Genomic DNA, 26463 nt, shown 5'->3' on the forward strand with positions numbered 1-26463 from the left:
CTGGATTTGCCTGTGCGTCACAGTGTCGTTGGGTTGCCGAGATCGTCTGGAAAACATTACATTTTTATATTATAGTCACTCTGAATAAAGATTTTTTACAATGTATAAAGTCTGGGAAATTCTGGGTACTTGAGCTTAAATGTAATATTTATAATTATATATAATTAACTCTGACTGTTTTGCTGCGAAATATATTTTCTGTGGCAAAAGCCACGTAACTATGTAAATTGTGATAATTTATATACCTGTTAATTACCAAATAGTTTACTGTATAAAATAAAAAAGTAAAAAAAACTTATAACCCACGTACATAAACAGAAGTGCCTTTTTTTTGACGTGACAACGTCTAATAAATCGATGAACGCTGGCTGCACGCACGAAATTGTCCCACTACGGATGTCCCACTACGGAATAAATATATTTGAATTAATGAATGCAAATAAAAGTAAATTTATTAATTAAATTGTACATTTCATTTCACTCCTTTGTATCCATACAAAAAAGTGATAATTCGATAAAATTGATTCAATATTATTCATAAAAGTATGCAGAGGTAGATTTTATCATACAAAAGATAGAAAAATTAAAAAAAATTTCTTCCTCAAAGAATATAATATTTTTAATGCCTAAATGGTTTGGTTGCAAAAACCTATTACGGCTCAGTCTCAGGCCGAATATGATATTTCCTTTTCTTCTGGATCAATCATTTCATAAATGTTTTGTTATGACGTTGTCACGTTAAACTATCGTCTGTAAACCGACTTTACAGACAACCAATTTTTTATTAATGACTGACGGATTCAAGGAGCAGCACCGAAAGCCTGTCCCATGGAACATTTGCATATTGTTCTTTAACAAAAGTTTCATAGCCCTGAATGACAGCAGCGTTTGGTTTTTGAAGTGAAATCTTCTTTAGCCGCGTTGAGCGATTTTTGGTAGGGGCAAAACGTATGGGTCCACGTCACCGACATGCTAGTGACGTGTTGCGCCAGACTGTATACGCATATATACACTAATACATTGTATATACTCGACTGCATCATGTGCGTGTTGGACTCTTTTGTGGATGGGTAAAATCTTGAGAGTTCGCATCACCGACATGCTGTAGTAGCAGTAAGTGAAGTTAATTTGACCACGTGAATACATGGCATAGGTCTGACATCACTGGTAAGTCATAGCCAGGTAATGAATTTTTACGTAATTTTTACATACCACTGACATCTGTTGTGACTAAAAAACGAGAATAAATTATATCATGCTGACATCGTACTGATATAATACCAAAATAATTTTCTTACGTACATTTTCTGTAGAAATGATGTCATATTACACATTTAAAAACAAAGTTTTAAGTTTTCACTTCTGTTGACAGTCCCCATGACTTGCATATTTTTTTATGTATTCTGTACGCACAGACTGCAGCACGGAGCAAATGGCAGTCGCTGTTGCCAGATTGATTCTACCAGGCTTGTTAACATACCCATCTCTATTTTGTATAATATATTTAATTGTAATAAGTCATATATTTTTTTACTATTGATTTTTCTAAGACTATAAATTAGTGTAGGTACGTGGTGGCGGAACCGATAGAGGCGACAGCAGGGAAATGTAGAAATGACACAGCATTCTTGTTCTCTTGCGCAATTTCATTGTTTCTTAGAGTGTACGTCGCGCTATCCCCACTCGAGGGCCGTTGGTGCAGGCGGTGATCGCTGGAGCAGCCTTGAGCGGGCTCCACGTGGCGGCGTGCGGCTCAGGTTGAACCCAAGGAGCATGTAAGAAGATCTGGAGTGGACATGTGTAGGGCGAGAGCGAAGCCAGCCGGTTGCGAAGAAGGGTTGAAAAGAAAGAGGAAGAGAGCGTATTTCTACTGCAAACGCAGCCCCAGCCCACTTGTCCTTGAGGTTTGAGTGGCGCTGGTGTGCGGCTACAATGGTGATTTCCTGTAGCGCATATGGCTGAAGAAATCGATGGAATTCCAAGCCGGATAGCGTTGCTTTTCACAAGTATTAAAGATTTTTTTTTTTCATTTGTTAACTAAATTAATTCCCAAAACTTTTGAAGCATCAGAAAAAAGTGGCAAATTTTTTAAACGGAAGTAACTAATCTTCGAACTTTTCGAAAAACCTAAGAAAACTATTTAACAAAGAGAAGTTGTTTCAGTTGTAAGTATAATTCTTTACTTTTTTCATAGATTTCCAAAACGTGACGATCAACGACAGATCTGGGAAAAAGCGACAAAGCGGAAAAATTGGACTGCGTCTCCGAACCATGCATTGTGTACAGTGCATTTTGAAGACAAATGGGTCTTAAGAAGCGAAAATCTAACTCGATTAAAGGATGATATGGTGTTCGGTATATTAAGGTTTCCCTCAAAGGAACGGTTTCACAATGCTTTTAAGATATTAGATAAATCCCAACATAAGTTTAAAACATTTCTCTTAAAAGTGTGCTTCGTAGCATTAAAAGACGTACCTTAATTATTTTGCAAATTTATCATTGTTATGGTGACAATGTCAGGGGTTTTCGTATTTTTTTAAGAAATATAGTACAGTATGTATTAGCAACTACGTTAAGAACTGTTATTTTATTCACACAGAGAAAAGAAATACAAAATGCTAAAATTTGGCGTCTGTCTTTTTATATCCTATATAGGCTTTTTATTATATGTGTGTTGTAACATGTATAAAAATGTTAAATATATTCAACAATATTTGGTAATTATATATATTTAAAAACTTTTATGTACGCTACTTGAAACTACGTGAAAGGTTTTCAGTCTATAAAGGCCTATTCTATGATTTTTTTAAATTATTAATTCTTATGCAAACAATTAATAAAATTGAAAGTTTCTTACATTGTCAGTATATGCATAGCATTACAGTTATTACAAACAATTCTCTACCAGTGTTTAGCTAAGGTTTGCATGTTACTTTGGTTGAGTAAGTAGACTGGAACATGAACATGATATTGAAAAGACTTCTAACTTCTACTAATACACGTATATTACAAGATATTTGTAATAGATTAAATGAAGTAAGTAAGAATTAGTTTTTTATAAACGTTGTGTATGAAATTATAAAATTTGAGAAGTATAATAACAAAAAGAAGTGCGTTACGAAGACATATGTCGGTAGTGTTACCCACTGAAACATTATTCCCACTTCAACTCTCTGTAAAAATAAAAGTATGGGGTTGAATGCGTCAAGAGTGGTATATAAATAAAATTTGAAGCTTCTTCCTAATTTCATACGCAGGTGTCCCCCACCTATAGTTGCAAACAAAAATTTTTCCTCGATGTTGAAATTTACTCTGCGTATTTACAAAAAAAATTGGCAGTAAATAGGTATTTAATTTTTAAAAATGAAAGTATTCATGTTTCGAAAAAAAGATTAAAGCGGTGTGGGGAAGAATGTTTACAGATAATCCAGTAAAATTTTCAGTTTGATTGTTTTGATAGTTTCGGAGCTGTTGCGAGTTTAGTTTAGAGGATTTTACGGCCGCGCGAGACAAGTTTGGCTCGTTTTCGTTTTCTTCCAGCGTAGGAAGCAGGGAATAAACGCCGATACCCGGCTTCACCTCGCATCCTTTGCTGGCCTTCCCTTGTCCTCTCCAGATGTATTACTGTATATTAGCTCCATGGTTGAACCCCGCCATGCTGCAGGGATAGGGACCCGCCTGCGCCTGACGCTATCCCCACTCCGGGGCCGTTGGTGCAGGCGGTGATCGCTGGAGCAGCCTTGAGCGGGCTCCACGTGGCGGCGTGCGGCTCAGGTTGAACCCCGCCATGCTGCAGGGATAGGGACCCGCCTGCGCCTGACGCTATCCCCACTCCGGGGCCGTTGGTGCAGGCGGTGATCGCTGGAGCAGCCTTGAGCGGGCTCCACGTGCGGCGTGCGGCTCAGGTTGAACCCCGCCATGCTGCAGGGATAGGGACCCGCCTGCGCCTGACGCTATCCCCACTCCGGGGCCGTTGGTTAGGGCGGTGATCGCTGGAGCAGCCTTGAGCGGGCTCCACGTGCGGCGTGCGGCTCAGGTTGAACCCCGCCATGCTGCAGGGATAGGGACCCGCCTGCGCCTGACGCTATCCCCACTCCGGGGCCGTTGGTTAGGGCGGTGATCGCTGGAGCAGCCTTGAGCGGGCTCCACGTGCGGCGTGCGGCTCAGGTTGAACCCCGCCATGCTGCAGGGATAGGGACCCGCCTGCGCCTGACGCTATCCCCACTCCGGGGCCGTTGGTGCGGGCGGTGATCGCTGGAGCAGCCTTGAGCGGGCTCCACGTGGCGGCGTGCGGCTCAGGTTGAATCCCGCCATGCTGCAGGGATAGGGACCCGCCTGCGCCTGACGCTATCCCCACTCCGGGGCCGTTGGTGCGGGCGGTGATCGCTGGAGCAGCCTTGAGCGGGCTCCACGTGGCGGCGTGCGGCTCAGGTTGAATCCCGCCATGCTGCAGGGATAGGGACCCGCCTGCGCCTGACGCTATCCCCACTCCGGGGCCGTTGGTGCAGGCGGTGATCGCTGGAGCAGCCTTGAGCGGGCTCCACATGGCGGCGTGCGGCTCAGGTTGAACCCCGCCATGCTGCAGGGATAGGGACCCGCCTGCGCCTGACGCTATCCCCACTCCGGGGCCATTGGTGCAGGCGGTGATCGCTGGAGCAGCCTTGAGCGGGCTCCACGTGGCGGCGTGCGGCTCAGGTTGAACCCCGCCATGCTGCAGGGATAGGGACCCGCCTGCGCCTGACGCTATCCCCACTCCGGGGCCGTTGGTGCAGGCGGTGATCGCTGGAGCAGCCTTGAGCGGGCTCCACGTGCGGCGTGCGGCTCAGGTTGAACCCCGCCATGCTGCAGGGATAGGGACCCGCCTGCGCCTGACGCTATCCCCACTCCGGGGCCATTGGTGCAGGCGGTGATCGCTGGAGCAGCCTTGAGCGGGCTCCACGTGGCGGCGTGCGGCTCAGGTTGAACCCCGCCATGCTGCAGGGATAGGGACCCGCCTGCGCCTGACGCTATCCCCACTCCGGGGCCGTTGGTGCAGGCGGTGATCGCTGGAGCAGCCTTGAGCGGGCTCCACGTGCGGCGTGCGGCTCAGGTTGAACCCCGCCATGCTGCAGGGATAGGGACCCGCCTGCGCCTGACGCTATCCCCACTCCGGGGCCGTTGGTTAGGGCGGTGATCGCTGGAGCAGCCTTGAGCGGGCTCCACGTGGCGGCGTGCGGCTCAGGTTGAATCCCGCCATGCTGCAGGGATAGGGACCCGCCTGCGCCTGACGCTATCCCCACTCCGGGGCCGTTGGTGCGGGCGGTGATCGCTGGAGCAGCCTTGAGCGGGCTCCACGTGGCGGCGTGCGGCTCAGGTTGAATCCCGCCATGCTGCAGGGATAGGGACCCGCCTGCGCCTGACGCTATCCCCACTCCGGGGCCGTTGGTGCAGGCGGTGATCGCTGGAGCAGCCTTGAGCGGGCTCCACATGGCGGCGTGCGGCTCAGGTTGAACCCCGCCATGCTGCAGGGATAGGGACCCGCCTGCGCCTGACGCTATCCCCACTCCGGGGCCATTGGTGCAGGCGGTGATCGCTGGAGCAGCCTTGAGCGGGCTCCACGTGGCGGCGTGCGGCTCAGGTTGAACCCCGCCATGCTGCAGGGATAGGGACCCGCCTGCGCCTGACGCTATCCCCACTCCGGGGCCGTTGGTGCAGGCGGTGATCGCTGGAGCAGCCTTGAGCGGGCTCCACGTGCGGCGTGCGGCTCAGGTTGAACCCCGCCATGCTGCAGGGATAGGGACCCGCCTGCGCCTGACGCTATCCCCACTCCGGGGCCGTTGGTTAGGGCGGTGATCGCTGGAGCAGCCTTGAGCGGGCTCCACGTGCGGCGTGCGGCTCAGGTTGAACCCCGCCATGCTGCAGGGATAGGGACCCGCCTGCGCCTGACGCTATCCCCACTCCGGGGCCGTTGGTTAGGGCGGTGATCGCTGGAGCAGCCTTGAGCGGGCTCCACGTGCGGCGTGCGGCTCAGGTTGAACCCCGCCATGCTGCAGGGATAGGGACCCGCCTGCGCCTGACGCTATCCCCACTCCGGAGCCGTTGGTGCGGGTGGTAATCGCTGGAGCAGCCTTGAGCGGGCTCCACGTGGCGGCGTGCGGCTCAGGTTGAACCCCGCCATGCTGCAGGGATAGGGACCCGCCTGCGCCTGACGCTATCCCCACTCCGGGGCCGTTGGTGCAGGCGGTGATCGCTGGAGCAGCCTTGAGCGGGCTCCACGTGGCGGCGTGCGGCTCAGGTTGAACCCCGCCATGCTGCAGGGATAGGGACCCACCTGCGCCTGACGCTATCCCCACTCCGGGGCCGTTGGTGCAGGCGGTGATCGCTGGAGCAGCCTTGAGCGGGCTCCACGTGGCGGCGTGCGGCTCAGGTTGAACCCCGCCATGCTGCAGGGATAGGGACCCGCCTGCGCCTGACGCTATCCCCACTCCGGGGCCGTTGGTGCAGGCGGTGATCGCTGGAGCAGCCTTGAGCGGGCTCTACGTGCGGCGTGCGGCTCAGGTTGAACCCCGCCATGCTGCAGGGATAGGGACCCGCCTGCGCCTGACGCTATCCCCACTCCGGGGCCGTTGGTGCAGGCGGTGATCGCTGGAGCAGCCTTGAGCGGGCTCCACGTGGCGGCGTGCGGCTCAGGTTGAACCCCGCCATGCTGCAGGGATAGGGACCCGCCTGCGCCTGACGCTATCCCCACTCCGGGGCCGTTGGTGCAGGCGGTGATCGCTGGAGCAGCCTTGAGCGGGCTCCACATGGCGGCGTGCGGCTCAGGTTGAACCCCGCCATGCTGCAGGGATAGGGACCCGCCTGCGCCTGACGCTATCCCCACTCCGGGGCCGTTGGTGCAGGCGGTGATCGCTGGAGCAGCCTTGAGCGGGCTCCACGTGGCGGCGTGCGGCTCAGGTTGAATCCCACCATGCTGCAGGGATAGGGACCCGCCTGCGCCTGACGCTATCCCCACTCCGGGGCCGTTGGTGCGGGCGGTGATCGCTGGAGAAGCCTTGAGCGGGCTCCACGTGGCGGCGTGCGGCTCAGGTTGAATCCCGCCATGCTGCAGGGATAGGGACCCGCCTGCGCCTGACGCTATCCCCACTCCGGGGCCGTTGGTGCGGGCGGTGATCGCTGGAGCAGCCTTGAGCGGGCTCCACGTGGCGGCGTGCGGCTCAGGTTGAACCCCGCCATACTGCAGGGATAGGGACCCGCCTGCGCCTGACGCCACCCCGACTTTAGGGAGTATTTGGTCAGAGGGCAACACAACGGGGTTTGAGCTTATTGTTGTGCACCGCGCCACGGGTCATATTAGCATTGTTCTTTCATGTATATGTTATTAATTAAATTACTTGTGTAAATCAGTATTGTTTTAGCTGTGTAACTAAATATTTCTACTGGTATAATGCTTTTCACCTTTTGGTTTGACATAAGTCATTATTTGTCACGAATTATTATTTAATTAACTAAAACACTAACCGTATTATAGTTACGAGCCCATGAGTGTGTAAATAAGTTCAGCTCAGAGGCGTGAATATTTTTCGATCGGAGTGTAGCTGTGGGTGACTGGCTTAACAAAGTAGCATCGAGCTGTCTTATTCGTATGCCATGCTGTCACTTTCACATGTGAGATACCTACCTCGGACTACACATTTTCATTTGGACGATTAGTTAAGCTGCATGAACTACCTTATTATCGGCAAGCTTCAAGTTTAAAAATTATTTAAAATCAATGTTTGTTTTAAATTTACGAGAAAAAAATATTAGTACATTTTTTTATTCAAAGAATCTAAAATTTATTTATTCGTACGGAAAAGAGTTATTTCTTTGGATATCATACCCGCTTCCTTACTCTTCTCAATTATCTCTTGTTATATTAAAATATATTAGTAATTTATCTCTATCTATAACTAATAAGCAAGAAGTTTCACTTCTGTAATGCGTGGACTACATGCATTTTTAAAAATTCTAAATGCTAATTATTATTTCACAGGAGAAACTACTGTAGCAGTCAGCCACTGCTGAAAGATTCTCCCACAGTATTTTTTTTATCCTAGTTAAATTAGTAGAGCAAAAGTCTATATGAGAGTAAATGATTAGTAGCTAGGCAAATTATATAGCATTTTGATTATAAGGCTCCATACTACACAATAAATGTAAAGCACACAATGTGGAAGATGTGAGCGTGAAGCTGTGGTACATTAAACAGTATCATTCATCATTGTCTCAGAATCACAATGCATGTTTGCATCGTAAACGCGAGCAACGCGGCACACCAGGCTGCCGGGTTGCGCCCTGATAGTGCGTGCCACTACTGTACAGCCACTGTCAGGACAGCTGCAGTATCTGAAGAGAGGTTTACTTTCAATCAGTGCACTTCACATCCAGCGACAGAAAGTCTGCAGTAATTTGTGTGTTACCCATTACGTTTGATTTAAACATTGACACTAAGAAGAGGTTTAGTTATTGAAATGGCTAATTTCTGGCATTTTTTTTAATGTTTCCTCTAAATTGTAATTTAATTCGGAACATTATCCTTTATAATTTTCTTAGAATCTGTAATATACTGTTAATTGTTTTATTTAAATTTGTATAATCAAGAGACTAATTTCTCTCTTTAGATAGATTTTTTTCTTCTGGAGGGTGAATTAAAGATAGCAGTTTAACTTCTCGTCTTGCATTCGCGAGGATTAGTAGTTACTATTTACTAGTTACTATTTCCCTGGGGTACTTTTGTAAATGGGGAATACACTCTCTTTGGTCTGAAGACATTTTTAATAAAAAAAAATACTATCTTAATAGCGCTCCAATTATTTTAAGTTTTTTTTTCACTTTGTTGATTTCTAATAACAAAAACTCCTCACAACTTAACATAACACTATCTTATCGTTCAGAATAAGTAGCTACATATGCTATCTTACACGAAAATTCTTCTCGACAACTTTATAGTTTCGTAAATTTCAAATATCACTCTGTGGGGACCTGATATCTGTAATGAACACTGAATCAAAGAAATCAAAAAAAAAAAAAATGTGCTGGTGTTAAACAGTAAAATGCCTCGAATAAAGTAAAAAAAAAGTATATAATCCTTAAGTTATTTTAATTAATTACTGAACGAAGTATCTTATTTTACCTCCAAAATACTGACATGCAAATTAAATATGTAAGTTTTCATGGAAAGTCATAAAAATTTGAAAAATACGTGTCCAGTCGTTGAACGGAGATTTGAACCCAAATTTCTGCCTATTAACGGTTATAGCTGAAAAAAAATGGCTGTCATTCAGTTCAATTTCATTCAGTGGCATTTGGTTTGCATAAAAGAGTGCGTGATTATGATCTGTGTCGGGAGTTCATTATTCCCATTGTCGCTCAAAAAGACATGCAAAGGCTTTTTTTCCAACTAATTTTAACTTTTCAATTTCCAACTGAGACAATCGAAATAAGAGATAAAACTGTTTGTTGTGTACTGAATAACGTTCGTAAACAGACAGATCTTTAATACTTAACTAGACCATTTAAAAAAAGTTCATAATTTTACTCCAAAAAATCTTTTCTCAGGATAAAATGAAATGATTGTGACTTTCACAATTGACAAGAATGTTGAATAGTGATGAAACGGAGACCATATATCCGGCCAACCTTGAAGCCGGACAGCCTGATATCCGGCCGCCGGATGTTCGGTCGAACATTGCCAATTGGCGCATCGAAACGCGCGAGCTCGCGCAGTGGCGCACAAACGATCGGGCGGACTCGGGTGGATTCGGGTCTTTCCGTTCATGAGCGAAGTTGAGAAGTTCTTCATTGACTTGTTGAATTGATCGCAAACACGATAATTTGAATTTATTAAAAACAACTTGCTATTTTAGTTTGAGGTTATTATAAAATGTATTTTTTTTAACAGATTTAGCGAAGAAAAATGACATCGGTAAAGAAAAGATCGCCTTCATGGGAATATTTTGATGTAAACAGTTTGGATCAAAATTTGCTGCCTATTATGCAATGTTAAAATTTTTTTGTGGTGGTGAAGGAAATATTAGGTATATACCAAACAAATCAAGCTTATCATTTTGTTTTGTTTTTAATTGCTTCATGGCAGATACCGACATAATATGAAAAAAATATATGATTCAAGAATATTTTCTTAATGTTATTAGTGTAAATTTTATATGCTTTTATATAAACATAGTTTTTGAATAAACTTCTGACTCACCCGGACAATACGATAACAACATAATGATTTACACCAAGTTTTAGATTTTTAAATATTTTCGTAAGGCACATTTGCAGCAGAGTTTTGTTGACGGTATCCTATTTTTTTTAGGTACGTCTGCCATGAAAAATCACATGAAAATAAAACATCCAGACGAATTCCGTGCACTGAATAAAGCTCCAGCTGATGTAGTGCCTATTACATTGTCTTTAGACATCCCGGGGGTCAAGTTGGTCATCAGTATCGGCAAAAAAGCAATGTATAATGACAGAATCGTTCGAAAGGAAATTGTTTTGGTACGTAAATGAAGCAAAAGTCAAGAAGTACCATTATTTAATAGCAGAAAATATTGCACTAGACAAGGAGCTATTATCCATAGTAGAAAGAACCAGACTCCCAGAACAAGCTTTACTCCGCTATAAATTGCCAAAGTAACCTGCAGATAGGGTTACCAGACACTGATAACAAAAAAGGAGGACATTCACCTCGAAAAAGGACATTTCACTGAAAAGGAGGACAATATATTTTTTTCTAAAAAGCCATGAATTAATTACAATGGAGTACGCTATTTTACAATGTTTTGGCATTTAATACAGTTTCAGTATAAACAATCAAACAAACTACGCATATACAGCATATTAAAAACACTTGCTTCTGCATGTGCTGCTACCTGTCAAGCTGTCATAGAACTACTTACTAGTGGGGTGACTCTGCGGACGGCGTATTAGCCCGCACCACGCGCTTTACTCAGAGTGTAACTGCAGGAATTATCTCACTTTATAAAAAAAGCCGGACATTTTGGAGCATTAAGGAAAATCCGGCCGGACGCAAAAAAATACATAAAAAGGAGGAAATGTCCTCCTTTTGCCGGACGTCTGGTAACCCTACCTGCAGGAGCGTGTACTGCCCTTAGTGCAGTACGAGTACTAATTTTTATTGTTGTAAAATGAAAATATGGTAATTATACTTATTTGTTATGTAGATTAAATAAAGTACCTACATTTTACATTTCGTATTTTTTTTTGTCTGGTATCCGAATGGATACTCGCTTATTATCCGGTGTTCGGCCGGATAGGAAATTTAGGCCGGATACCGAATAGTTACCGGATATCCATTTCATCACTAATGTCGAGTCTCTTAATTGACAGTCTTGTACTCGTGTGACTCAGCAGCACATTCGCTGGTGACACCGTGAAGCAGGAGTGCAGTCACATTGGAGCAGAAGGGAGTCCTAGCGGGCCTGCTCTAGCGGGAAGCCTAAGATGTCCATCAAGTTCTGTCCCTGCCCGAACACGCCCGAATATTCACCTTCGGCCAACCTAGGGATTTGTTTTATTTTTGCGCAGGAAATAAATGAATTAAAATATTAAAAGTGGTTGGTTAGGTTAGCTACATTAAAACACTATAGAGGATTAGTTAGGTTAGTATAGATACATTAAAATAAACAGAGAAATATAAATATATATAAATAAACCCGAGGATGGCCGAAGGTGAATATTCGGGCGTGTTCGGGCAGGGACAGAACTTGATGTACATCTTAGACTTCCCGCTCTAGCTGGACACAGACTGGTCACAGACTGGCCACAGACTGGCCACAGACTGGCCACAGACTGGCCACAGACTGGCCACAGACTGGCCACAGACTGGCCACAGACTGGCCACAGACTGGCCACAGACTGGCCACAGACTGGCCACAGACTGGCCACAGACTGGTCACAGACTGGCCACAGACTGGCCACAGACTGGCCACAGACTGGTCACAGACTGGCCACAGACTGGCCACAGACTGGCCACAGACTGGCCACAGACTGGTCACAGACTGGCCACAGACTGGCCACAGACTGGCCACAGACTGGCCACAGACTGGCCACAGACTGGCCACAGACTGGCCACAGACTGGCCACAGACTGGCCACAGACTGGCCACAGACTGGCCACAGACTGGCCACAGACTGGCCACAGACTGGCCACAGACTGGCCACAGACTGGCCACAGACTGGCCACAGACTGGCCACAGACTGGCCACAGACTGGCCACAGACTGGCCACAGACTGGCCACAGACTGGCCACAGACTGGCCACAGACTGGCCACAGACTGGCCACAGACTGGCCACAGACTGGCCACAGACTGGCCACAGACTGGCCACAGACTGGCCACAGACTGGCCACAGACTGGCCACAGACTGGCCACAGACTGGCCACAGACTGGCCACAGACTGGCCACAGACTGGCCACAGACTGGCCACAGACTGGCCACAGACTGGCCACAGACTGGCCACAGACTGGCCACAGACTGGCCACAGACTGGCCACAGACTGGCCACAGACTGGCCACAGACTGGCCACAGACTGGCCACAGACTGGCCACAGACTGGCCACAGACTGGCCACAGACTGGCCACAGACTGGCCACAGACTGGCCACAGACTGGCCACAGACTGGCCACAGACTGGCCACAGACTGGCCACAGACTGGCCACAGACTGGCCACAGACTGGCCACAGACTGGCCACAGACTGGCCACAGACTGGCCACAGACTGGCCACAGACTGGCCACAGACTGGCCACAGACTGGCCACAGACTGGCCACAGACTGGCCACAGACTGGCCACAGACTGGCCACAGACTGGCCACAGACTGGCCACAGACTGGCCACAGACTGGCCACAGACTGGCCACAGACTGGCCACAGACTGGCCACAGACTGGCCACAGACTGGCCACAGACTGGCCACAGACTGGCCACAGACTGGCCACAGACTGGCCACAGACTGGCCACAGACTGGCCACAGACTGGCCACAGACTGGCCACAGACTGGCCACAGACTGGCCACAGACTGGCCACAGACTGGCCACAGACTGGCCACAGACTGGCCACAGACTGGCCACAGACTGGCCACAGACTGGCCACAGACTGGCCACAGACTGGCCACAGACTGGCCACAGACTGGCCACAGACTGGCCACAGACTGGCCACAGACTGGCCACAGACTGGCCACAGACTGGCCACAGACTGGCCACAGACTGGCCACAGACTGGCCACAGACTGGCCACAGACTGGCCACAGACTGGCCACAGACTGGCCACAGACTGGCCACAGACTGGCCACAGACTGGCCACAGACTGGCCACAGACTGGCCACAGACTGGCCACAGACTGGCCACAGACTGGCCACAGACTGGCCACAGACTGGCCACAGACTGGCCACAGACTGGCCACAGACTGGCCACAGACTGGCCACAGACTGGCCACAGACTGGCCACAGACTGGCCACAGACTGGCCACAGACTGGCCACAGACTGGCCACAGACTGGCCACAGACTGGCCACAGACTGGCCACAGACTGGCCACAGACTGGCCACAGACTGGCCACAGACTGGCCACAGACTGGCCACAGACTGGCCACAGACTGGCCACAGACTGGCCACAGACTGGCCACAGACTGGCCACAGACTGGCCACAGACTGGCCACAGACTGGCCACAGACTGGCCACAGACTGGCCACAGACTGGCCACAGACTGGCCACAGACTGGCCACAGACTGGCCACAGACTGGCCACAGACTGGCCACAGACTGGTCACAGACTGGTCACAGACTGGTCACAGACTGGTCACAGACTGGTCACAGACTGGTCACAGACTGGTCACAGACTGGTCACAGACTGGTCACAGACTGGTCACAGACTGGTCACAGACTGGTCACAGACTGGTCACAGACTGGTCACAGACTGGTCACAGACTGGTCACAGACTGGTCACAGACTGGTCACAGACTGGTCACAGACTGGTCACAGACTGGTCACAGACTGGTCACAGACTGGTCACAGACTGGTCACAGACTGGTCACAGACTGGTCACAGACTGGTCACAGACTGGTCACAGACTGGTCACAGACTGGTCACAGACTGGTCACAGACTGGTCACAGACTGGTCACAGACTGGTCACAGACTGGTCACAGACTGGTCACAGACTGGTCACAGACTGGTCACAGACTGGTCACAGACTGGTCACAGACTGGTCACAGACTGGTCACAGACATGCCAGAGATGACCGCGTCAGGCTGGCGTCCTGGTGGCGCCTCCACTCCCGCGTGGCAGCAAGTGGAACCATTGCCCCGGCGAGGCTGGTGCTCGCGCTCTAGCGCCAGAAATGACAAATACATTTTCAATATTTTTAATGTTCGTAGCTCTGACTCATGCTCTAAGGGTTAATTGAATGAATGCCGTCGATTTTCATGGTCGATTTAATAACGAAGAAACATAGCATTATCATGAATGTATGTAAAAAATGGGGTAAAAACAATAAACTGCATGCATCGGCTGTTTTCTTATTCTTAATATACTATTTTGGATTTGTAAAATATTGCTGTACATGGTATAGGATAACATACAAAGTTTTTGAGGGTTAATTATTTCTTGCATTCCAATAAAAAGAGAGCAATGTGATGTAGCTAAGTGTCTTGCTTAAATTTTGTCATTAATAATTTTACAATGGTATCATTAAAACTAAATTAGAATTGATTACTTTCTAACAAAAAAGATTTGATCGTTTGAATACCGACATTGCAATTAACTTAGCTAGTTATTACGAGATTTATTGGATTTATTAAAACAAATTATGCGTTGCAATTTTTGCATCACAGCTTGAATTTCAATACAGGATGAAGTATGATCATTTGGATGTTTACAACAAAATTTAGTACCATACATTACCAGTAATTTGCTACATTTGAGAAACAGTTTTAAAAGCTATCTGCGAACGAAGTCAAAAGAACTTACTTAAACCAGTAAAAAAAAAGTAACTAAAAGGAAAATCAACAAGTAAAAAAGTAACTTAAAGGAAATGCTGCAAGAAAGAAAGTGAATGGAGGTCTGAAAGCACCAACAACATCTACCAGCATAGTTTTTCCATGGCAAGATGATTCTGCAGTGGTTTTCATCGTTTTCATCGTTTTCATCATTCTAGAAGTGAAGGGATATCTAAAAAGCTAGTACTTAACCATAAGAGGAAATGTGACAGGAGTGGAACACCTGTAACCAAGCAGAAATAGAACCAGAAAACTTTAGGAGACTAAGCAGGAGTCTTGACCATTTAAAACCTGACAGATTGAACTCTACCTTATTTTAAATTATTAACATTTTGAAGAAAAAAAAGGTTTTTTTATCTGTTTAACCGAGAGATCTAAGTACTTCGTGCGTGTGTTAGAGGGGTTAGTTTAAGCACCCATAATCCAGACTGCTGTATGAAGACCGAGGCCTTGGCCTGACTTGCTACACTTCCTCTCTATAACATGTCTATATTTGGGTTCGGTTATACGGCGCGCTGACGGCTGTATTCTCGAAGTGAAAGGTTCATGAATAAAGAGGATTGACAAAACTGAGCCTAGGGACTCTATTCTTGAAACTATTTGAGTAATTGTGTATTGGTGGGTTGGATTCCAATACGATTCAATTTATGAGTTTAAGTCCATGATGAGGTGGCGGGGATTCCACTAAAATATTGGAAATTCCGTCGCCTTATGCCTCTGTGGTCGAACGCATGACGTAAGATCCTATGTCTAAGTTTTCTTCAGCAATCAAGTGCGCCTTCATAAAATTTTTGTAGAATGCAATTTTAAATCCATAAGTTTTATTGCATATGCATACATATATAAATTTAATTATTTTAAAGTTTCAAAATATATAAATCGGAAATAATGTCAGAACAGTGCAAATAATAGTTGTTACAGTGCGCTACGCAAATACATAATTGCTAACGATTCACAAAGTAATAGTAAGAAAATTTTATAAAATTCAGTTGCACTAATGTCAGCAAATACACTTTTTTTGTTCTTTGAGTACAAAATTATTCCGTGAAACCTATCTCACATTCGCAAATGGTATTTGCAACTCAGATTTGTGAAAAGACAATCGATCCCTACACAGTGGTTCAAATACTATTGTTATCGAGAGAATTACATCGCTGTAAGAATATGAAAAATTGGCAATGTAAGACCTTATCACAATATTTCACTACTTTAAAATTTAAAATTGATTACAATCAAAAATCTTTTCAGAGGTTTGAGTAGGTAACTTAAAAAACCTTCTACGAGAGTTCTTACTACATCTACATGATATGTATGTAGTACTAGTTCTATGAGTATGCATCTGTTTAGGAGTGTTTGCCCCTATACGTATGTGTTGGCGGCTCTTCTCATCACTCTACGCTGCAACATTATTTTTTAATATTAATTTTCCTTAATCTTAAATTGAAGTATTTGACTAGTTTGGAGAGCTTGTTTTATAGAATATGGTGTTATTAAAAAAAAGACACACTTGTAAATCTTTGTACACTTCATAATATTGTGACAACTGAGAATATATCATAGCTAAGCAATGCATAAATTTTACATGTTGCAAGAAGAGCTTAAAGATGAAGTGATTCTGTTTCCATGGATGTGCTGGGCCGTTCCTATTTTCAAATTGTGAGTGGATCCGCTAATACTTTAACTCTATAGGAAAGGTTGTGGAGCACATTTCATTTTAATGCTCTTGAAGAAATGATCGGCTTCTTTCCTAAATAGTTAACCGAGATATTACTAGAATGTGTGGACTACATTGTACAGTATATGTACGCCAACATAAAACAACATTCTTGTTCGCAGCATCATCATGACTATAGACTTCTACTACCTTCCCGGTAGCCCACCATGCCGCTCAGTATTGCTGGCCGCCAAAGCAGTCGGGGTTGATTTGAACTTGAAGCTGACCAACCTCTTTGCTGGCGAGCATCTCACACCAGAATACCTGAAGGTAGGCTTTGTTTTGTAGAGGGTCTCGAGCTAGACACACATATCACAATAGAGACCTTGTAGAATTTTAAATTACAAAGAACTTTATAAAAACTTGCGAATAAGATATTGTAGTATTGCATTGGACTGGAATGGACCTTTTGTAGAATAAAAGCTATGTTTAACTTTCACAACATTGAATTGTCATTATTTAACTTCTGAGTTTCGTATACATAATTATTTAATGCCATGTGTTCAAACAAATTTTAAGCTGAACCAACTTTAAAAAAATTACTTTTCTAATGTTCTTCGGTGGTTGAATTAAGATTGCAAATACTGCCCGATGGCTGCATGTGCGTGCAAATAATCAACTGCAACTAAAATTGTGGCATTCCTAAAAAAACTAATGAGTTGGTACACCTTTTCTCTGTTTAAGTAATACAATTTTTATGTATGGCCAGGTTGATGATATAAAATGTTAATGTTTATTTTGGCACGAGTTCCTGCAAGATATTATAGTAATGGACTTTTACTTTACAGATGAATCCGCAGCACACGATCCCTACAATTGATGACGGTGGTTTCTATCTGTCTGAAAGGTAGGTTTTTTTATTATTACGTTAAAATTCTTGATTTGGAAACTATATGTTGAGAGATAATTGTGTCTTCATTTCCAGCCGAGCGATATTGGGATATTTGGTGGACCAATATGCCAAAGATGACTCTCTGTATCCAAAGGACCCAAAGAAAAGAGCCCTGGTTAACCAGAGACTGTATTTCGACATGGGGACCCTCTACAAAAGTTTTGCAGATTATTATGTAAGTAATTGTAGCCGTCTGATGACTGCATACCAAAGAACACAGATCTTGAATGTGATAAATACCTAGTAAAATTTACCAAAGCTGTATGCTAATAAAATTGGCCAGTTTGGAATTTTTTTTTTTTGTTATTTTGGCCATTCACTATAAACACAATGCGTATATGCATAAATGGCACCATTGAACACTACATCAAACAATTTGCTCTGCAGTGGCTGCCAGATTTTCGAGTGGACTGCTCAGTTTGATTAATTCTCATGTTCTTCTTCCAAAATATTTTAGTTGAATTTTAAGTGAGAGTTTTTCTTGTTGAAAAAAAATTGGCGATCTAAATAACATATTAAAATAAAACAAAAATTTCTTCATCTCATTGAAAATTTCCCTCCAAGAAACATGTATAGTGAGGGTCAAAGGTTCTGTTAAATGGGCGCCATAGTTCGATGGAAACATGCAGCTCGGAATGGACCGTTAGAACCAAACAGTAACCAAAGCCCTGCATATCAAACAGCGCTGTCTTGGCACGCCCCAGTCGCCCATCAACTGTGCTAAAGACATGAATCGTCGTAATGGTGCTGGTTGTGTGTATTTACGTATTTCACGCAAGGCACTACATAGTCAACTTATTTTAAACGTGTATAGCACGGGGAGAAAAATGCCTGAAAAAAAAAGTATTTCCCATTTGTTTGTGCGCGTCCAACTGAGGCATTACCTTCCCCTTCTGACAAGCTTTCCTCGACCAGCGCGGCCCATGCTACAGTTACTATCATTTTAATTAGTTTGCCATACTCGTGGAGTGTCCGTATAAGTATTACAATCTTGACCATATAGTGTCTTCAAACTCAGATTTTACTTTTGATTTGTTTGACGTATTCTCGCCCTCGACTTCATTATCTGCCTAATAAAATGTGGGAGGGCCACGACAGATAAGTACACGTAATTTATAAACATACTTAAAGGGTTCTTTTTAACAAATTTACTGTGACGTGGTTTGGAAATGCTCTAATATTAACACTAAATAACAATCGTAAAACCAGTACTGTACCATCTTTAAAAAAATGAAGCTATTGCTTAATAAAGGTCTATAGTGGTTATCCTAATGAAAGAAATTATTTTAAAATTTAAAACAAAAAGTTTAATAATAAACATTTCCACGCATTAAAAGAGAGAAAACCATGCCGTAACTTATGGTACGATGTAAAACATTTGTGGGTGGTAGTCCTATAGCACATGCCTGGAATGTTTAAAATTTATAAAAAAAATGTCAGTCAAAATATACATGTTTAAATAACCATATACACACATTATTTTTCTACAGGATTGTTTTAGACTCAGATGGCACAAAACTACTCATAACAATATATCATATTATAATTTTATGTCTTTTCCTTTCAAATTTACTTTTCTTTTATTACAGTATTGATAACGTTCATCTAACGCATTAGATAACTTTCATAGGACCATAAAGTATGTTTAATTATACAATCATATCTGGAAATACTTATTTTCTTGATAATTCGTGACCATATTTCATTGTTGTCTTGCACTGGATGCCATAGAGAAACCTCAAAAATAGACAACAAATATAAACGACAAATAAACAGATTTACTTTTATTGGTGCAACTGCCTCATCGTTGTCAGCTCACTGTCCTTTGTTGCAATTTTTCTCTGCCTTAATTCTTTCTGCAGAATAATCAGTGCTGTTAAGGTATTTAACGTTTGTCACCATTTGATATTAGCTGCTTCTCTATGAATTTTGTATGTTTATCTTTGTTTTACATTCTTAAAGTTTCTCTACGGCAACCAGTGTAAACCATCAATTGCATAGGCCTATGCTTATTAAATGATTTGATGTTAACATTACCCATTGCAAGAATCACAAAGAATTCAATTACTTCCATGTAATTCTAAATAAATGAAAAATGAAATGTTTGTTTTCAATGGTATTCAAACTATGGTATTTAACCACATGTCGACATTTAGTTCTGGTTTCATGTTACTGTCTTGATAATTTGTGTAGTGTTGTTCTAGAGTTATTTTTCTTAGAAGCCAAATAAGAGATCATATAGGTATGCTCGCCTATTGTTAGTAAGATTTTGGATACAATTCAAATATTTACGTTTAGCCAATATATTTAATTTTTTTTTGACGTGGCAACGTCTAATAAATCGATGAACGCTTGCACGCACGTAAAAGTGTCCCGTTACGCACATTGTCCCGTTACGCTGTGGTCCGTTACGCTCATTGTACGCTTGCGCCGCATCTCTCTCTTCCACTCGTTTGGAACAACCATCGATTCGACTTTTTCGAGGCACATTAAACTTGAAACACTCCCATTCGTTTCCTACTTTTCCTATCATCGTCCTATCCTTAACAGAATAACACATATTGGAAGAAGTTAAATAGCAAACATGTATAAAGGTTATACGTTGTAAAAATAATCTCTTCGTTAAAGTAATAAACAGATTTGAATTGATGAGTGCAAATAAAAGTAAATTTATCAATTAAATTGTAGATTTCATTTCACTCCTTCTTTGTATCCATACAAAATAGTGATAATCCAATAAAAATGATTCACTTTTATTCATAAAAGTGTGCAATAATTTCATCAATATTTTGTTATGTAAACTATCGTCCGTAAACCGACTTTACAGACAACCAATTTTTTTTAGAAGCCAAATGTAAGAGATCATATAGGTATACTCGCCTATTGTTAGTAAGATTTTGGATGCAATTCAAATATTTACGTTTATCCAATTTATTTATGTTTGTTTTAAGTTGTAAGATGTAGAGTGTGAATATAAAAGTAACTTCTGTGTGGAATGTTTGCAGTTTCCAATTGCATTTGCCGGCGCTTCCCCTGATCCGGAGAAAATGAAGAAACTCGAGGAAGCATTTGGCTTCCTGGACAAGTACCTGGAAGGACAACAGTGGGCCGCGGGCAGCAAAATCACAATTGCCGACTTCGCCCTTGTGGCAAGTGTCTCCAGCGCCGATGTAAGTTGGAGGTTGGACCTGACATTTAAGACACCCTTCCTTATATGTGACGTGTTTTCAATATGAATAAAAATTTAATTTTAATTTTTGCTGCAAATTAACTTACGGCACTGTATATTCCAAAAGATATAAAAACTGCAGCAGTATAAACGCCGATTTTCTGAATTTGTTTAGCTTGAGAGGAACTCTCAAGAAAGAATCGAAAAATTACACTTTCGCGAGTATTGTTAAACGAAATGTTAACTCAGTTTTTTCAGAATATGTGGTCAAAAATGAAAGAATTTCGAGTTTACAGTCAAGGTCCAGGTAATGACCTCGGCGTCTTAGGGCGGCTATTCGACGGGGAATTTAAGCTGCTATGGGGAATTTCATTTGTGTTGATTTTTTTCGGAATGTTTTGGTCAAAAATGAGAGATTTGGTTTTTACTGCCAAGAGTAAGGTCGTGACCTCGACAGCTTAGGGTGGCGTTCTTTTAGTAGTCTTAAATCGTTTTTAGGAATTTGTATTCTCTCAAAGGTGAAAGTCGTTTGAGGGATTTAGAATTTATAGTTTTTGAATTTTTTTATGAAACAAATTGGGAAATTTCCCCTAAAAAGGAACTTTCCTGCGAAATAACGAAATTTTGAGGAATTTTGAATAATTTTCGAGTAATTTTGAAGGTTAAGGTCATCCATGATGGCCGCCGTGACATCAGAGCAGTCGGTCATTGACCCCACCTCACACCTTGTGTCCAGTGCCAGTACTGTCCAATATATACCTACTACTCCCGATGTTTTCACTTCTGTACGGGTATCGAGTTTAAATACATTGGGTCTTTAATTAATTAAAGTCATGAGACACATGGATATTATTTAAGCATAAATTTGAGAGGAAAACAGGTGCCTTGTAGGGAATTGAAGGAGCTTAATTTCAAGTTATACTTGCACTGTTTGACGTTACTACGCTGTTTGAAATCGACCTTCTTGATACTTTTGCATGCGAGCTGGCACAAAGCGCGTGGGTTTCTGGGTCTTAAGTCTCGAATAAGGCATGGGTGTACATTTGTATTTATCCATATATGTCACATCTATTGTCACACGAACAGTAAGAAGTATTGTAAATGTTTCAACATATTTTTGTAAAACTACAAATTTTTTTGAGTAACGATTTTTTTGTATACCTGTGTCTGTACTGTCACAGGAAAAGTAACAGACCAAAAAAAATACTTATATTAATTCATATCTTCTGTAATCACTCATACTATATGTCAATGGACTCTGGAAGTGGAGCCCACTACAGGTAGATGACACTTAATGTTAAATACGATTCAGACAGTTGTATTGTTAGCAATTTTATGTGATGGTCGCCAGCAAAGCCCAGCTTGTAACTATGTATTAGCTCCATGGACTTGGTATAGGTCTAACTACCAAGTGAAGTTATATTCCCCGGATCATATAATTAGATACAATTTGTCTAATGTGTATTTACTGATTTACTATAAAATTTCATGGCATATATTACCAGGGCAAACTGAGAAATAAAAACACGTTATATAAAGGCATTTAAATTGGAGTTACGTCAGGATGGATGCTCTCACCAGGGAACGCGCTCTCTGGGAGCGACTGTCCTGCCACTTAGACTTTTTAGTATTGGGCGGAATGATTTCAATCGACATAATCGATTCATTTGTATCAGTTCCGTGTAAAGATTCGATCAGATTATTAGTTCATTTCGTTCTTTTTATTCTGAGCACCGACAGTGGGATCTGTTACATCTCATTAAAATATTCGTTACGTCTAGGTGGCTGGCCGTGTTGTTGCCTGGGTGGTTGTCGTTATCTGGTGGGCTCTGATGGCTGACATTCCAGAACAATGTTACGAACAATGTACGTGAACACATTGCAAAGATCTCGCAGATAAAATTAGTAAACAAAACCTAGACAATACATGAATAATAAATTCAATGTGTTAACTTGGGTGGCTAACCTCAACTCCTGACATGTACCCCATATTCTCTGATCAGTTATCGTTTGCTCTTGTTAGAAAGATCATAACGATTATTGATTAATCTGACTCCCGATGTCACGAGTCATTTTACGAACATATCAGACCAGCCGGTTCACTCAAAACATTGCCTGCCGACATGGGCGGAAATCTGTTGGATTTCCAGGGTGGACATGCGGGATTACGTTTATCATTTCCATTTCACAGTTTACAAATTCGCAAGAGAAATCAGAGAGGGTATTTTTGATTTCCGTGATTGGGGGGGGGGGGGGGTCAGGGTTCCACCCCCCCTCCCGGGATCTACGCCTTTGTCTGCAGATCTCACAAACTAGCGTGACCCGGTGTGCTAAACAGTTACATTCGAATGAAATACATATATTCTTTTGTTTCAGTTCTTGACCCTGAGTGATAGCAGAAGTTACTGAAACTGTACCACACCTTTGTAAAAATGCAGCTTTATCTTTGGATTTCCCCCAATAATATGCTGTAAAAATTACATCATTTTTCGTGTTCTTTTACAAAAATAATTTCGACTAATGGTTTCAAATTATTTTTGGAACGTTACTATTTTTTACTGTGCAGTAATGAATATTTGTTGTTAATAGTAAGTCATTACAGGAGAATGTCGACTCTTAGGATATAAGAAGTTACCAAAGCGCCTAAATTTAAGAAATAACTTGGCCCAGGGATGAACCATTTGGCAGGCAATTTGAAGGTCACTTGTTCGAATCCCACTACATCCATCCAGTGGCGTAGCCAGGATTTGTGTATGGGGGGTGTTAAGAAGCATGCCCCCCCCCCCCCCCCGTATTAAAGCGGTGGGTCCGGGGGTCCTCCCCCGGAAACATTTGGATTTTAAGGTGTAAAATAGTGCTATTTTAGCAGTTTTCGGTACTTAAATTTAAATATTGTAATGGTAAAAGTTTTATTAATTTTAATATGAAATTTGTTTGAGTGATGAATAAGAAATTAATAAAATATTTGGTGCTAACGGGGGGGGGGGGGGGGGGTTGAACCCCTAAAACCCCCCATGGCTACGCCCCTACATCCATCCTAATTTCAGTTTTTATATTTAACCTGAAATTACTCCGGTTCGTTACCATACACCATGTCTATGTTTGGTACTATTATTATTGGAATCATTGACAAATATGTAAAACATACTAAAACGTAACTGAAAACATAAATAACAATTTTTTTTATTTATTATCACCTTCACTAAAATATATATTTTGTTTGACTAGATAAAGCTATCCCTATAGAAGTAGTAACAAACATTATCCAATTTTTTACTATGACATTGCTAACCCAATATAAATAATTGATTATCAATAGGTTTCAGTAAATATTTTTTTTAACTAATGACATATTTAATAATTATTTTTTTGTGCTAGAATATTACAGTATACATTATTTCTGAACATTACTAGTATGTAGTGATAATTTTAGTCAAACTTATAAGACTTATAATGTGTATTTTTTCTCACTGTATTAACGTGATGAATTTTTAGAATCCTTTTAAAGACTACATAATTTTATGTTTTGCACGCTTAACTCATTTATATTTAATTTTCAGATCGTAGGATTCGACGTGAGCAAGTACTCGAACGTTGCGAAATGGTTTGAGAAATGCAAGAAGTCCATCTCCGGCTACGAGGAACTGAATCACAAGGGATGCATTCAGTTGAAAGAGATGTTGGACAAAGCCACAAAGAAGTGAATTAGAGGAGTTTTATTTACAGGAACAATGTATGTGTGAAAAAATCAGATAAAAAAAAAGTGTGTACGCAATTTACAATATTGAACACTGTTTTAAAGTTCAGTTCTATATAAACATCGAGCAAAACTAAAAGTTCATTCCTTTGATACGATTTCCATTGTCTTTATGATGCTTCTTACATTATGTGTGTTGTGAAAAATGGATTCATCTATTGTTTGTATTATTTTATAGACTGAATAAAATTATTGTTTTGCCAGTAAAAAAAACCCTTGTTTTCATTATTTTTAAAACCTTTTTTGCGCATTTATTTATAATAACTTTGTACCTTTATGTACGATGTAAGGAAGCTTATTGTTTGCGTGTCTTTAGACTAAAAAATATTCAGCCAATAGAAATAATTTTGTATCGAGTTATCATTGGCTTAACCGATTGAGCACTTATTGCCAACACCAGAGCACTGTGGATACAGCCTTGCCAAGTCTTCCTGTACACATCAGCATTCTCGTTCAAACTTTCAAACTCAGTAAGCTTATGATACTGCCTTCTTCTTCTCCTTAAATGCATATTCGACTCACACCTACCTCACAATGTCGACACCGGACCATGACTAATGCTCGCCGAGTGTACAGGACGTATTTAAGGCGAACTTGCTTTGCAAGATCATAGTGGCTCTACTAGCACCACTCTTCGTAACTTGCGCGCTAATTTAAATACGCGCAATCCTTCACGTGTGTTGACACGCATCTAGAATTTCGTTAATCTAACAATGTCCTTCTTGGCGTTGGAATTTAATTTTCTGCGAATGTATATAAAATCCACAGGACAATTAATCATGCAGAATATAACTTACAACAAAAAAAAAAAAACACAAGGTTCTGACTGAGCATCTTGTAAGTTTAAAGAAATAATGATATAACAAAAGAAAAAAAGAGTCTTCCATGGGAGCAGCAGAAAAAAAAAATTGAAAAATAAAAATAAAAGAAAGAATAACGTCTATCACACGACTTAAATAATGCCCACTTAAGTCACAAAATGGAAGTTCTCACAAAAACTCGTCCACCATGATATTGTCCTATTCATGCTTGCATGCTGACATCTCCTTATTGCTGTTGTCGTTAAAAAACTGAATGAGACCGAGGACGACGAGTCTCTTCAAGTCAGTGCGAGAACGGACCCCGCGCATGCGTCCAACACATGCTTGCCCTGTTAAGAGAGACCGTAGGGACACAGAGGCAGAAACAATTTCAGAGCGGCGGGGAAAGATAGAGCAGGGTGATGGGCATGCCCGAGGCGTGGCGACGATTGATGCATCGTGATGGGCTTACGGCTCAATATCAAATAAGTCCGTCCTTGGGGAAAAAGAAACACAAATTAAAAAAAAATAACAAATACAGGATGTCTATAAAAGAATGTCCCAGTCTCTATGTTGTATTAAGTATAATTTAAACTACGTATTTAAAAAAAAATCATACATCAAATTAAATTTAAACTAAACTGGTTTTTCTTACAATTGTTCATTACGTGCACCTTTAGTTGTACGGCATAAATCCCACCTAATGTCCCATTCTTCCCACACATTAGTTAACATGTCCGGAGTAATGGAAGCAATATCATCTTCAATTGTGTCTCAACTCTGGAAAATCCTGAGGTAGCGGTGAAACGTATATACACGATCTTTTATAAAGCCCCAAAATAAAAATCCCATGGCCGGTATGTCAGTTGAACGTGGAGGCCAGCGAAAAAGAGCGCTGTAATCTCGAACTGTCTGTACCATCGGCGGATTTTTTTTTTTTTGCCACTTGGGGGATCACTATTCAACTTTAAACGAAACGCACGATGAACTGAAATCGTAGATTCTCTCTTAGCAAAACGCTATACGCTCAGGTGTCGCCATTTTGCGTAGGTGGTGCTGCAAGCGAGAAAACAACAGAGCAGTACTTGCGCATGCACTTATC

The 26463-nt window shown here is 42.6% G+C and overlaps 1 protein-coding gene across 1 annotated transcript in view; it reads left to right on the forward strand.

Annotated features, from left to right (window-relative positions):
* The window catches only part of LOC134542717 (uncharacterized), an 80853-nt gene that overhangs the window by 11886 nt on the left and 42504 nt on the right, over window positions 1-26463 (forward strand). Inside the window, exons 2-7 of the mRNA XM_063387191.1 lie at window positions 16866-17013; window positions 17532-17590; window positions 17669-17810; window positions 20641-20805; window positions 24365-24504; window positions 26412-26442. Of these exons, the coding sequence (XP_063243261.1) occupies window positions 16873-17013; window positions 17532-17590; window positions 17669-17810; window positions 20641-20805; window positions 24365-24504; window positions 26412-26442 (678 nt within the window). The 5' untranslated portion in view covers window positions 16866-16872. The remainder of the gene's footprint in view (window positions 1-16865; window positions 17014-17531; window positions 17591-17668; window positions 17811-20640; window positions 20806-24364; window positions 24505-26411; window positions 26443-26463) is intronic.

Source organism: Bacillus rossius (assembly GCF_032445375.1).
Source record: "Bacillus rossius redtenbacheri isolate Brsri chromosome 9 unlocalized genomic scaffold, Brsri_v3 Brsri_v3_scf9_1, whole genome shotgun sequence".
Classification (NCBI taxonomy): domain Eukaryota; kingdom Metazoa; phylum Arthropoda; class Insecta; order Phasmatodea; family Bacillidae; genus Bacillus; species Bacillus rossius.